Source organism: Salvelinus alpinus, chromosome 7, assembly GCF_045679555.1.
Source record: "Salvelinus alpinus chromosome 7, SLU_Salpinus.1, whole genome shotgun sequence".
Lineage (NCBI taxonomy): Eukaryota > Metazoa > Chordata > Actinopteri > Salmoniformes > Salmonidae > Salvelinus > Salvelinus alpinus.
In genome coordinates this window covers 88496047-88511437 of record NC_092092.1, presented here as the reverse complement: position 1 = coordinate 88511437, position 15391 = coordinate 88496047, and the positions used below count along the sequence as shown (strand labels likewise).

The window sequence follows — 15391 nt, the reverse complement described above, 5'->3', positions numbered from 1 at the left end:
GTATCCTTTCTCTAATATAGTATCTTAGTCTACCCATAGTGACATACTCTATCAGAGATACCTTAAGTATCCTTTCTCTAATATAGTATCTTAGTCTACCCATAGTGACATACTCTATCAGAGATACCTTAAGTATCCTTTCTCTAATATAGTATCTTAGTCTACCCATAGTGACATGCTCTATCAGAGATACCTTAAGTATCCTTTCTCTAATATAGTATCTTAGTCTACCCATAGTGACATACTCTATCAGAGATACCTTTAGTATCCTTTCTCTAATACAGTATCTTAGTCTACCCATAGTGACATACTCTATCAGAGATACCTTTAGTATCCTTTCTCTAATACAGTATCTTAGTCTACCCATAGTGACATACTCTATCAGAGATACCTTAAGTATCCTTTCTCTAATATAGTATCTTAGTCTACCCATAGTGACATGCTCTATCAGAGATACCTTTAGTATCCTTTCTCTAATACAGTATCTTTGGCCCCGTACAGCTGCTACCAGCACCCATAATGCTTTGCAGGTATCTTTCACACAGAGAGATTATTTTAAACTTTTGTAATTAATGACCTATTAATGTCAGATTTTTATATTTAAGTGTTCACTAGCTTTGGCAGTGTAAACATATGTTTCCTGTGCCAATAAAACCCTTTGATTGACTTGAGAGAGGGAGGAGGGGAGAAAAGCACAATGACGTATGTGCAAACTCGAACGGGCAATGTGCCAGGAAAGGAGGAGTCTGACGTCAATGGTTTCGACATTATAAATCCTTTTCACAGACTAGTCTCAGAACAACCTCGGGAATCAAAAGGAGTACATTTATACACAAGAAACAACCACAGAAAATACACCCGAGAAGAGGGACGGATTGTTTGTGCTTTTTATTCCAAAATCTATTCATTGCTAGGCCTACTCGTTTTTTTATTTATCAAATTACTTTCATTTTGGGAAAACCTCAAATAAGCTAAGGAGAACAAAATAACATACAACTATTTTAAGAAGAAATCTACTTGTGAATTAAAATAATAAGAAAAGCTCACAAGTTTCACCGAACAGAGGTTTATTTGCCAGTTCCACAGTCTATGTATTTGGATTTGATATATTCTGCCCGCCGCCCTCCTACTATGGTGATAATGGAAGTCCCCAGCATCGATGCCATGTCCCTCCGCGGGCTGCTGGAGGGGGAAGACCCGGGCTGTCTGGTCCTGGACTGCCGCTCATTCTTCTCCTTCAACTCCTCTCACATCCCCGGGTCCACCAACGTCCGCTTCAGTACTATAGTCCGCCGGAGGGCCAGAGGGGGGCTGGGGGTGGGACACATTGTGCCCAACGAGGACACACGGAACCGGCTTCTCTCCGGGGAGTATCAGTCGGTTGTGTTTCTCGATGATCGGAGTTTGGACTTCGGCCAAGTGAAGAAGGACGGGACTCTAATGCTCGCGGTGACAGCTCTGTGCCGAGACCCGTGTGGAGCCAGTGTGTTCTTTCTCAAAGGTACATTTTATTGTATTTATTATAAACGTATTTTAGTAGCCTATTTCTATATCGTTTACGGACTCATGGTAATAACGAACGGCGCACAACAAATGCCATAGTTGTGTCATAGTGTAGGCCTACGTCAGTTATGAATTGAACACAGACTGTGCCAAAATAGCGGCTTTACAGCTGTTACTGTTTATAACGGTTACTGTTTATAACTATGAGATGGTGACGTGACTGTTATACAGTATCCTTACGTCTTATCTTGTCATTGTTTAGGTGGTTTTGAGACGTTCTCCTCGGAGTATCCAGAGATGTGTACCAAGCCGTCAGCTCCACAGGGACTCAGTCTGCCCCTCAGCGCCCGTCCAGACAGCGCCGACCCCGGCTGCAGTCCATGCAGTACACCGCTCTATGACCAGGTTGGTTTTCTTTAAAACGTGTATTTTGTATGTTATTACTGTGTAACAGCACTTTTACCTGTATAATAAATAAACCAACGTCAGTGTGTCGTCAAACAATAGATTCTGCCGTCTTAAACTAACCTCAATTTGGTAGGCTATAGGTGTAAGTATTTATAGGATGTGTCATTGATTTCAGTTCCTATCTTCTTCTCCAATAACACTTTGACATGTTATTACTCTCAAAACAATGTCAGTGTGTCATCGAACTATAGATTTTGACATCTTCGACTAACTTTATTAAATCCTATAACTTTAGGGATGGTGGTTGACTGTTCTCTGTCCTGTTCCTCTCCTTCTCTCCAGGGTGGTCCAGTGGAGATCCTTCCCTTCCTCTACCTGGGCAGTGCCTACCATGCCTCCAGAAAGGACATGATAGACATGCTGGGTATCACTGCTCTCATCAACGTATCAGCTAACTGCCCCAACCACTTTGAAGAGTCCTTCCAGTACAAGAGTATCCCTGTAGAGGACAACCACAAGGCTGATATCTCCTCCTGGTTCAATGAGGCCATAGAGTTTATCGGTGAGTGTCTTAACTGTTTTAGGCTACATTTACATGACGTTTATTTAGCAGACAGTCCTATCCAGAGCAACTAACAGTGTATTCAGATTCAGGTAACTGGGTAAGAAAACATATTGAGGCCTTGGAACTATAAGGTTATATCTGAAATGTTTGTCAAAAATGTGCTATTCACATTTAACTGATCTTTAGATGGCTCTTCATATGTCTGTGAAGTTCGATTTTTTCTTTTAAAGTAAATTATAGGTAGAAATTTTGTTTTCAACTAGATAGTTCTATCAGCATAAACCCATTTGAGCTCTAAGGTCTTCAATCCAATCACAAGCCTGAACAAATACAGACGGACCAATCAGAACATGTCTTTGCCACCTCCCTCTAAGTGTGGGCCGTCAATAATGGCACGCGAGCAACCAAACAACACTGTTAAGAAATCTTAAAGTAACTGATGTCGTCACATCGTTGGTCAGTGATGACAGTAATTTGTCTGATGATCAATCTTGGTAAAATAATGTTACCCTATCATTTATTGAAATAGCTACGGAACATGTCAAATTCAGAAGTGCCAGAACCTTATGGCTGAACCCAGAACCTTATGGCTGAACCCAGAACCTTATGGCTGAACCCAGAACCTTATGGCTGAACCCAGACCCTTATGGCTGAACCCAGACCCTTACAGTTTTAATTCTCTCATAGCTCTAGATAACTGACAAACATAGGACACAATCACCAAGCAAGGCAACCACAGCTGTAGTCATAGAAGCCATTGGCTTGGTGGGCAAACAAACTACTACAACTCAACAGCCAACCCCCTCCCTCTCTCCAACTCAACAGCCAACCCCCTCCCTCTCTCCAACTCAACAGCCAATCCCCTCCCTCTCTCCAACTCAACAGCCAACCCCCTCCCTCTCTCCAACTCAACAGCCAACCCCCTCCCTCTCTCCAACTCAACAGCCAACCCCCTCCCTCTCTCCAACTCAACAGCCAACCCCCTTCCTCTCTCCAACTCAACAGCCAACCCCCTCCCTCTCTCCAACTCAACAGCCAACCCCCTCCCTCTCTCCAACTCAACAGCCAACCCCCTCCCTCTCTCCAACTCAACAGCCAACCCCCTCCCTCTCTCCAACTCAACAGCCAACCCCCTCCCTCTCTCCAACTCAACAGCCAACCCCCTCCCTCTCTCCAACTCAACAGCCAAACAACTCCCTCTCTCCAACTCAACAGCCAACCCCCTCCCTCTCTCCAACTCAACAGCCAACCCCCTCCCTCTCTCCAACTCAACAGCCAACCCCCTCCCTCTCTCCAACTCAACAGCCAACCCCCTCCCTCTCTCCATCTCTCTCTCCTCTCTTCCTTTCAATGTCTTGGATTTAAATAGAAAAAAGTTCCCTCCAAACCCCAACCAGCTGTCTGAGTCCAGGACTCCCTGCTCCACCACAAAGGTGGTGACATGATCACAGCCCATCCACCCCTCTACTAGACCCCACTTTTAAAGAGGTGGTCCCTTTTCATGTGGGAGCCACCAAGCAGAACCAACAGACCCAGGCCTCGCTCTGCTTTTGTAGTAACAGGCAGCCAGAGAGAGGTTGCGTCCCAAATGGCATCCTATTCCCTTTATAGTGCACTGCCCTGGTCTAAAGTAGTGCACTATAAAGGGAATAGGGTTCCATAGGGCCCTGGTCTAAAGTAGTGCACTATAAAGGGAATAGGGTTCCATAGGGCCCTGGTCTAAAGTAGTGCACTATAATAGGGAATAGGGTTCCATAGGACCCTGGTCTAAAGTAGTGCACTATAAAGGGAATTTGGGACGCACCAAGAGAGAGGCTGATGGTTAAATGCAGCTCCCTCCTCTCCTCTCCATGTCTTTGTTCTGTCGGGACAAAAGGTAGTTTTTTCCACCAGGCTCACGGCCGGCCTTTCTCCCAGATTAATAACCCCAGCAGGGGTGCAGCCAACCCCCCTTTGTCCCCTTCTGCCCCCCTATCCTTGGGGAATAGCTCCCCTGATCACCCCCACGCCCCAAGACCCATCTAACTGCCCCCTTCCTGGATTAATGGGTCCGTTAGCAACACCATTCGTTAGCAACACTATGGAGGGTGATTTGCAACTGAAATAACCTACTTTTCGATTGGTCACCTCCTGCTGTGGTTTAGTAGGCCTACTGACTGAGCAAAGAGGATGTTGGTCACTTCCTGCTGTGGTTTACGGCTTCCGCATGCTGGTCACTTCCTGCTGTGGTTTACGGCTTCCGCATGCTGGTCACTTCCTGCTGTGGTTTACGGCTTCCGCATGCTTCAGTTCGGCTGGCGCCTAGCCGAAGTCAGTGTGCTCGTATACTCCCTTAAAAGACCTTCGCTTGAAAAACGAGAAAAAAGCAGAAATAGTACTGTTTGTCCATCTAGAGACACCGTAGCCCGTATACAGTTCCTCAAAATAGTCAGAATTAATCTAAGATAACTCAAGAAATCTGTCATTAATTTGGATGTTTTGGATACATAGTTGTACTAATCTCCCCTCTCCTTCTCTCTCTCCTGTAGACTCCATCCGTAATAAAGGCGGTCGTGTGTTTGTCCACTGCCAAGCCGGCATCTCCCGCTCCGCCACCATCTGTCTGGCCTACCTGATGAGGACCAACCGCGTGAAGCTGGACGAGGCCTTTGAGTTCGTCAAGCAGCGCCGCAGCATCATCAGTCCTAACTTCAGCTTCATGGGCCAACTGCTACGGTTTGAGTCCCAGGTCCTGGCTACTTCATCCTGCTCGTCGGAAGCCGGGAGTCCTGCCCTGGGGAAGAGCAGTACGGTCTTTAACTTCCCAGTGTCTGTCCCCGTCCACGGCTCTGCTGGACACGGACAGCTCTCCTTCCTGCACAGCCCCATCACCACCTCACCAAGCTGCTAAGGGGAAGAGTAGGACCATATGGAGGGTTGTCTGTCTTCGCCCGGACTTAAACTGTCACTATCGGTGTCGAGTCGTTGTGACTGTACTGTCACAGTACTAGTAGTGACAGGGTCATTGACAATGTACTGTCAGTGTCACTCAACTACAAGTGACTAATCTTTGAGCTTTGGATAGACATTGAGCTCTAGAACTGAAGGAACCCTAGTTGATGCCCTTCCTGGTGTAAAGGTCATGAAGAAGTGATCCTGGCATCACAGGACAAAAGGGCTACCTTTTGGAGAGACAAACCAAGTGGCCTAGTTTATGGGTTAAATCCACAGGTCTGCCCCATCGCCTTGAAAGGCGTTTCTCTCACTACCAATATGGCAGTATGGTTATCACAACATCCTCTGTAGAATAAGGAATGACACCTACAGATTTGCCTAGAACACCTCAACTTCTAGGAAGAGACAGAGAAGTCAATGGCTGAAGGTGACTGGGGGAAAGAGTCAATTCTTTAAAGGAAGTTAGAAGTATTTTAATGGTATGAAGAGAAGAAATTGTAGTCAAAGAATCGTTGTCAAAGATGCAAAGTTATTTAACGAGAGTGGGCAGCTTTTGATAATTACATTTTTTTGTTTGTTGACCTGACACAACTCTTAACAAAATGGGCAAGTAAACCCTCACTTGGACACTCACAGACAGTCATATTTATTACTACCAACCAGACTCTCAGGAATCATGAATTACTTTCAATGTCCCGCAGCTTTGTTCACACAGAGACAAACTGTCTTCCTGAGGAAGGCTAATGCCTCGCCGAACGAAACCGGTTTGGATAGATCACACCTCAGACTCTTTATTGTTGACAAACAATGAATGTATCTCTGATCTCTGGCCAATCAGCCGGCTCGGAGAGTGCCAGAAGGTTTAGTTTAAAGTGGACTGGAAAACCCCATTCAAATGCAAATGTATGCCTTTTATAAAATACCATGAGACCCTGACAAACCTGATAATATTGGGGGAAACAGCCAACCAACCATCAGATACCTCTGAAACACCACCATGCCTCTGTAGTGCTAGCAGCTGTTAGCTAACGCTAGCTCTGTTAGCATTATTGGCCTGCTAGCTCTGTTAACATCATGTACTGTTATTAGCAGCTAGCTCTGTTAGCATTATTAGCATGCTAATTATGTTAGCATCATTAGCATGCTAGCTCTGTTAGCAATTTGTACTATTAACAGCTCTGGGAGAGTCAGAACCCCTAAAGCACTAAAATGGGGTTCAGACTCACCAGAGACTGCTGTCTGTCTGATTACCTATGTGATATTTATTGATCTAAAGTAATATATTTCTTACATCTATTTTTGCATATGTTTGTTAGTTGTTTTTGATACCTCTGAATAAATCCAATTTGTCTTTTCTACTTCATTGCAGAACTTTGTCTTCAATAAATTAGACCCAAATAAACCACAATCTATGTTTATATACATAAAGATAGTATAGATAGGATGACTACACACATAGTCCTACATCATCAATCTACTGTAACACGGACATCTAGGCCAACAAATAGGATAAACATTACAGTGTAGCAGTGTTGAACCTGGTCTTCAGGATAAACATTACAGTGTAGCGGTGTTGAACCTGGTCTTCAGGATAAACATTACAGTGTAGCAGTGTTGGACCTGGTCTTCAGGATAAACATTACAGTGTAGCGGTGTTGGACCTGGTCTTCAGGATAAACATTACAGTGTAGCGGTGTTGGACCTGGTCTTCAGGATAAACATTACAGTGTAGCAGTGTTGGACCTGGTCTTCAGGATAAACATTACAGTGTAGCAGTGTTGGACCTGGTCTTCAGGATAAACATTACAGTGTAGCGGTGTTGAACCTGGTCTTCAGGATAAACATTACAGTGTAGCAGTGTTGAACCTGGTCTTCAGGATAAACATTACAGTGTAGCGGTGTTGGACCTGGTCTTCAGGATAAACATTACAGTGTAGCGGTGTTGGACCTGGTCTTCAGGATAAACATTACAGTGTAGCGGTGTTGAACCTGGTCTTCAGGATAAACATTACAGTGTAGCGGTGTTGGACCTGGTCTTCAGGATAAACATTACAGTGTAGCGGTGTTGAACCTGGTCTTCAGGATAAACATTACAGAATTATTTATTTTATTAATAAGTTTTATCAAGATCATATTTCATAAAAATATAAAAGTTCTGGTGTATTAATCTAATCTATATGGACCCTGAAACCATTCAACATGCCTGAACCACAAAGTGCTGGTGTATTAATCTAATCTATATGGACCCTGAAACCATTCAACATGCCTGAACCACAAAGTTCTGGTGTATTAATCTAATCTATATGGACCCTGAAACCATTCAACATGCCTGAACCACAAAGTTCTGGTGTATTAATCTAATCTATATGGACCCTGAAACCATTCAACATGCCTAAACCACAAAGCGGTTAGCCCCTGTATATGTAGTATAGCTACCATACCTACTATAGTTCCCATACCTAGTATAGTTCCCATATCTAGTATAGTACCCATACCTAGTATTGTTCCCATATAGTTCCCATACCTAGTATAGTTCCCATACCTAGTATAGTTCCCATACCTAGTATAGTTCCCATACCTAGTATAGTACCCATACCTAGTATAGTTCCCATACCTAGTATAGTTCCCATACCTAGTATAGTTCCCATACCTAGTATAGTTCCCATACCTAGTATAGTTCCCTTATACCTAGTATAGTTCCCTTATACCTAGTATAGTTCCCTTATACCTAGTATAGTTCCCTTATACCTAGTATAGTTCCCATACCTAGTATAGTTCCCATACCTAGTATAGTTCCCATACCTAGTATAGTTCCCATACCTAGTATAGTTCCCATACCTAGTATAGTTCCCATATACCTAGTATAGTTCCCATATACCTAGTATAGTTCCCATACCTAGTATAGTTCCCATACCTAGTATAGTTCCCATACCTAGTATAGTTCCCATACCTAGTATAGTTCCCATACCTAGTAGTTCACATACCTAGTATAGTTCCCATATAGTTCCCATACCTAGTATAGTTCCCATACCTAGTATAGTTCCCATACCTAGTATAGTTCCCATACCTAGTATAGTTCCCATACCTAGTATAGTTCCCATACCTAGTATAGTTCCCATACCTAGTTTAGTTCCCATACCTAGTATAGTTCCCATACCTAGTATAGTTCCCATACCTAGTATAGTTCCCATACCTAGTATAGTTCCCATATAGTTCCCATACCTAGTATTGTTCCCATACCTAGTATAGTTCCCATACCTAGTATAGTTCCCATACCTAGTATAGTTCCCATACCTAGTATAGTTCCCATACCTACTATAGTTCCCATACCTAGTATAGTTCCCATACCTAGTATAGTTCCCATACCTAGTATAGTTCCCATACCTAGAATAGTTCCCATACCTAGTATAGTTCCCATACCTACTATAGTTCCCATACCTACTATAGTTCCCATACCTAGTATAGTTCCCATACCTAGTATAGTTCCCTTATACCTAGTATAGTTCCCATATCTAGTATAGTTCCCATACCTAGTATAGTTCCCTTATACCTAGTATAGTTCCCATACCTAGTATAGTTCCCTTATACCTAGAATAGTTCCCATATCTAGTATAGTACCCTTATACCTAGTATAGTTCCCATACCTAGTATAGTTCCCTTATACCTAGTATAGTTCCCATACCTAGTATAGTTCCCTTATACCTAGTATAGTTCCCATACCTAGTATAGTTCCCTTATACCTAGTATAGTTCCCTTATACCTAGTATAGTTCCCATACCTAGTATAGTTCCCTTATACCTAGTATAGTTCCCATATCTAGTATAGTTCCCATACCTAGTATAGTTCCCTTATACCTACTATAGTTCCCATACCTAGTATAGTTCCCTTATACCTAGTATAGTTCCCATACCTAGTATAGTTCCCATATCTAGTATAGTTCCCATACCTAGTATAGTTCCCATATACCTACTATAGTTCCCATACCTAGTATAGTTCCCATATCTAGTATAGTTCCCATACCTAGTATAGTTCCCTTATACCTACTATAGTTCCCTTATACCTAGTATAGTTCCCTTATACCTAGTATAGTTCCCATACCTAGTATAGTTCCCATATCTAGTATAGTTCCCATACCTAGTATAGTTCCCTTATACCTACTATAGTTCCCATACCTAGTATAGTTCCCATATCTAGTATAGTTCCCTTATACCTACTATAGTTCCCATACCTAGTATAGTTCCCTTATACCTAGTATAGTTCCCATACCTAGTATAGTTCCCATACCTAGAATAGTTCCCATACCTAGTATAGTTCCCATACCTAGTATAGTTCCCATACCTAGTATAGTTCCCATACCTAGTATAGTTCCCATACCTAGTATAGTTCCCATACCTAGTATAGTTCCCATACCTACTATAGTTCCCATATCTAGTATAGTTCCTATACCTAGTATAGTTCCCATACCTAGTATATTTCCCATATAGTTCCCATACCTAGTATAGTTCCCATATAGTTCCCATACCTAGTATAGTTCCCATATAGTTCCCATACCTAGTATAGTTCCCATACCTAGTATAGTTCCCATACCTAGTATAGTTCCCATATAGTTCCCATACCTAGTATAGTTCCCATACCTAGTATTGTTCCCATACCTAGTATAGTTCCCATACCTACTATAGTTCCCATATCTAGTATAGTTCCCATACCTAGTATAGTTCCCATACCTAGTATAGTTCCCATACCTACTATAGTACCCATATAGTTCCCATACCTAGTATAGTTCCCATATAGTTCCCATACCTAGTATAGTACCCATATAGTTCCCATACCTAGTATAGTACCCATATAGTTCCCATACCTAGTATAGTTCCCATACCTAGTATAGTTCCCATACCTAGTATAGTTCCCATATAGTTCCCATACCTAGTATAGTACCCATATAGTTCCCATACCTAGTATAGTTCCCATACCTAGTATAGTTCCCATACCTAGTATAGTTCCCATATAGTTCCCATACCTAGTATAGTACCCATATAGTTCCCATACCTAGTATAGTTCCCATACCTAGTATAGTACCCATACCTAGTATAGTTCCCATACCTAGTATAGTTCCCATATCTAGTATAGTACCCATACCTAGTATAGTTCCCATATCTAGTATAGTTCCCTTATACCTACTATAGTTCCCATACCTAGTATAGTTCCCTTATACCTAGTATAGTTCCCATACCTAGTATAGTTCCCATACCTAGTATAGTTCCCTTATACCTAGTATAGTTCCCATACCTAGTATACTTCCCTTATACCTAGTATAGTTCCCATATCTAGTATAGTTCCCATACCTAGTATAGTTCCCTTATACCTACTATAGTTCCCTTATACCTAGTATAGTTCCCTTATACCTAGTATAGTTCCCATACCTAGTATAGTTCCCATACCTAGTATAGTTCCCATACCTAGTATAGTTCCCATACCTAGTATAGTTCCCTTATACCTAGTATAGTTCCCTTATACCTAGTATAGTTCCCTTATACCTAGTATAGTTCCCATACCTAGTATAGTTCCCATACCTAGTATAGTTCCCATACCTAGTATAGTTCCCATACATAGTATAGTTCCCATACCTAGTATAGTTCCCATACCTAGTATAGTTCCCTTATACCTAGTATAGTTCCCTTATACCTAGTATAGTTCCCATACCTAGTATAGTTCCCATACCTAGTATAGTTCCCATACCTAGTATAGTTCCCATACCTAGTATAGTTCCCATACCTAGTATAGTTCCCATACCTAGTATAGTTCCCATACCTAGTATAGTTCACATACCTAGTATAGTTCCCATATAGTTCCCATACCTAGTATAGTTCCCATACCTAGTATAGTTCCCATACCTAGTATAGTTCCCATACCTAGTATAGTTCCCATACCTAGTATAGTTCCCATACCTAGTTTAGTTCCCATACCTAGTATAGTTCCCATACCTAGTATAGTTCCCATACCTAGTATAGTTCCCATACCTAGTATAGTTCCCATATAGTTCCCATACCTAGTATTGTTCCCATACCTAGTATAGTTCCCATACCTAGTATAGTTCCCATACCTAGTATAGTTCCCATACCTAGTATAGTTCCCATACCTACTATAGTTCCCATACCTAGTATAGTTCCCATACCTAGTATAGTTCCCATACCTAGAATAGTTCCCATACCTAGTATAGTTCCCATACCTACTATAGTTCCCATACCTAGTATAGTTCCCATACCTACTATAGTTCCCATACCTAGTATAGTTCCCATACCTACTATAGTTCCCATACCTAGAATAGTTCCCATACCTAGTATAGTTCCCATACCTAGTATAGTTCCCATACCTAGTATATTTCCCATATAGTTCCCATACCTAGTATAGTTCCCATATAGTTCCCATACCTAGTATAGTTCCCATATAGTTCCCATACCTAGTATAGTTCCCATACCTAGTATAGTTCCCATACCTAGTATTGTTCCCATATAGTTCCCATACCTAGTATAGTTCCCATACCTAGTATTGTTCCCATACCTAGTATAGTTCCCATACCTACTATAGTTCCCATATCTAGTATAGTTCCCATACCTAGTATAGTTCCCATACCTAGTATAGTTCCCATACCTACTATAGTACCCATATAGTTCCCATACCTAGTATAGTTCCCATATAGTTCCCATACCTAGTATAGTACCCATATAGTTCCCATACCTAGTATAGTACCCATATAGTTCCCATACCTAGTATAGTTCCCATACCTAGTATAGTTCCCATACCTAGTATAGTTCCCATATAGTTCCCATACCTAGTATAGTACCCATATAGTTCCCATACCTAGTATAGTTCCCATACCTAGTATAGTTCCCATACCTAGTATAGTTCCCATATAGTTCCCATACCTAGTATAGTACCCATATAGTTCCCATACCTAGTATAGTTCCCATACCTAGTATAGTTCCCATACCTAGTATAGTACCCATACCTAGTATAGTTCCCATACCTAGTATAGTTCCCATATCTAGTATAGTACCCATACCTAGTATAGTTCCCATATCTAGTATAGTTCCCTTATACCTACTATAGTTCCCTTATACCTACTATAGTTCCCATATACCTAGTATAGTTCCCATACCTAGTATAGTTCCCATACCTAGTATAGTTCCCTTATACCTAGTATAGTTCCCTTATACCTAGTATAGTTCCCTTATACCTAGTATAGTTCCCTTATACCTAGTATAGTTCCCATATCTAGTATAGTTCCCTTATACCTACTATAGTTCCCTTATACCTACTATAGTTCCCTTATACCTAGTATAGTTCCCTTATACCTAGTATAGTTCCCATACCTAGTATAGTTCCCATACCTAGTATAGTTCCCATACCTAGTATAGTTCCCTTATACCTAGTATAGTTCCCTTATACCTAGTATAGTTCCCATACCTAGTATAGTTCCCATACCTAGTATAGTTCCCATACCTAGTATAGTTCCCTTATACCTAGTATAGTTCCCTTATACCTAGTATAGTTCCCATATACCTAGTATAGTTCCCATACCTAGTATAGTTCCCATACCTAGTATAGTTCCCATACCTAGTATAGTTCCCATACCTAGTATAGTTCCCATACCTAGTATAGTTCACATACCTAGTATAGTTCCCATATAGTTCCCATACCTAGTATTGTTCCCATACCTAGTATAGTTCCCATACCTAGTATAGTTCCCATACCTAGTATAGTTCCCATACCTAGTATAGTTCCCATACCTAGTATAGTTCCCATAACTAGAATAGTTCCCATACCTAGTATAGTTCCCATACCTACTATAGTTCCCATACCTAGTATAGTTCCCATACCTACTATAGTTCCCATACCTAGTATAGTTCCCATACCTACTATAGTTCCCATACCTAGAATAGTTCCCATACCTAGTATAGTTCCCATACCTAGTATAGTTCCCATACCTAGTATATTTCCCATATAGTTCCCATACCTAGTATAGTTCCCATATAGTTCCCATACCTAGTATAGTTCCCATATAGTTCCCATACCTAGTATAGTTCCCATACCTAGTATAGTTCCCATACCTAGTATTGTTCCCATATAGTTCCCATACCTAGTATAGTTCCCATACCTAGTATTGTTCACATACCTAGTATAGTTCCCATACCTACTATAGTTCCCATATCTAGTATAGTTCCCATACCTAGTATAGTTCCCATACCTAGTATAGTTCCCATACCTACTATAGTACCCATATAGTTCCCATACCTAGTATAGTTCCCATATAGTTCCCATACCTAGTATAGTACCCATATAGTTCCCATACCTAGTATAGTACCCATATAGTTCCCATACCTAGTATAGTTCCCATACCTAGTATAGTTCCCATACCTAGTATAGTTCCCATATAGTTCCCATACCTAGTATAGTACCCATATAGTTCCCATACCTAGTATAGTTCCCATACCTAGTATAGTTCCCATACCTAGTATAGTTCCCATATAGTTCCCATACCTAGTATAGTACCCATATAGTTCCCATACCTAGTATAGTTCCCATACCTAGTATAGTTCCCATACCTAGTATAGTACCCATACCTAGTATAGTTCCCATACCTAGTATAGTTCCCATATCTAGTATAGTACCCATACCTAGTATAGTTCCCATATCTAGTATAGTTCCCTTATACCTACTATAGTTCCCTTATACCTACTATAGTTCCCATATACCTAGTATAGTTCCCATACCTAGTATAGTTCCCATACCTAGTATAGTTCCCATACCTAGTATAGTTCCCTTATACCTAGTATAGTTCCCTTATACCTAGTATAGTTCCCTTATACCTAGTATAGTTCCCATATCTAGTATAGTTCCCTTATACCTACTATAGTTCCCTTATACCTACTATAGTTCCCTTATACCTAGTATAGTTCCCTTATACCTAGTATAGTTCCCATACCTAGTATAGTTCCCATACCTAGTATAGTTCCCATACCTAGTATAGTTCCCTTATACCTAGTATAGTTCCCTTATACCTAGTATAGTTCCCATACCTAGTATAGTTCCCATACCTAGTATAGTTCCCATACCTAGTATAGTTCCCTTATACCTAGTATAGTTCCCATACCTAGTATAGTTCCCATACCTAGTATAGTTCCCATACCTAGTATAGTTCCCATACCTAGTATAGTTCCCATACCTAGTATAGTTCCCATACCTAGTATAGTTCCCATACCTAGTATAGTTCACATACCTAGTATAGTTCCCATATAGTTCCCATACCTAGTATTGTTCCCATACCTAGTATAGTTCCCATACCTAGTATAGTTCCCATACCTAGTATAGTTCCCATACCTAGTATAGTTCCCATACCTAGTATAGTTCCCATACCTAGTATAGTTCCCATACCTAGTTTAGTTCCCATACCTAGTATAGTTCCCATACCTAGTATAGTTCCCATACCTAGTATAGTTCCCATACCTAGTATAGTTCCCATATAGTTCCCATACCTAGTATTGTTCCCATACCTAGTATAGTTCCCATACCTAGTATAGTTCCCATACCTAGTATAGTTCCCATACCTAGTATAGTTCCCATACCTACTATAGTTCCATTACCTAGTATAGTTCCCATACCTAGTATAGTTCCCATACCTAGTATAGTTCCCATACCTAGAATAGTTCCCATACCTAGTATAGTTCCCATACCTACTATAGTTCCCATACCTACTATAGTTCCCATACCTAGTATAGTTCCCATACCTACTATAGTTCCCATACCTAGAATAGTTCCCATACCTAGTATAGTTCCCATACCTAGTATAGTTCCCATACCTAGTATAGTTCCCATACCTAGTATAGTTCCCATACCTAGTATAGTTCCCATACCTAGTATAGTTCCCATACCTAGTATAGTTCCCATACCTACTATAGTTCCCATATCTAGTATAGTTCCTAT

At 41.0% G+C, this 15391-nt stretch overlaps 1 protein-coding gene across 1 annotated transcript; it reads left to right on the top strand.

Moving 5' to 3' along the window:
• Positions 1–791: 791 nt before the first annotated feature.
• dusp1 (dual specificity phosphatase 1) lies at positions 792–6768 on the top strand. Its single transcript, XM_071412045.1, has 4 exons — positions 792–1501; positions 1766–1908; positions 2254–2473; positions 5005–6768. Exons 1-4 carry the CDS (start codon positions 1090–1092, stop codon positions 5364–5366), a joined length of 1137 nt encoding a protein of 378 aa, XP_071268146.1. The 5' UTR covers positions 792–1089; the 3' UTR covers positions 5367–6768.
• The last annotated feature ends 8623 nt before the right edge of the window (positions 6769–15391 follow it).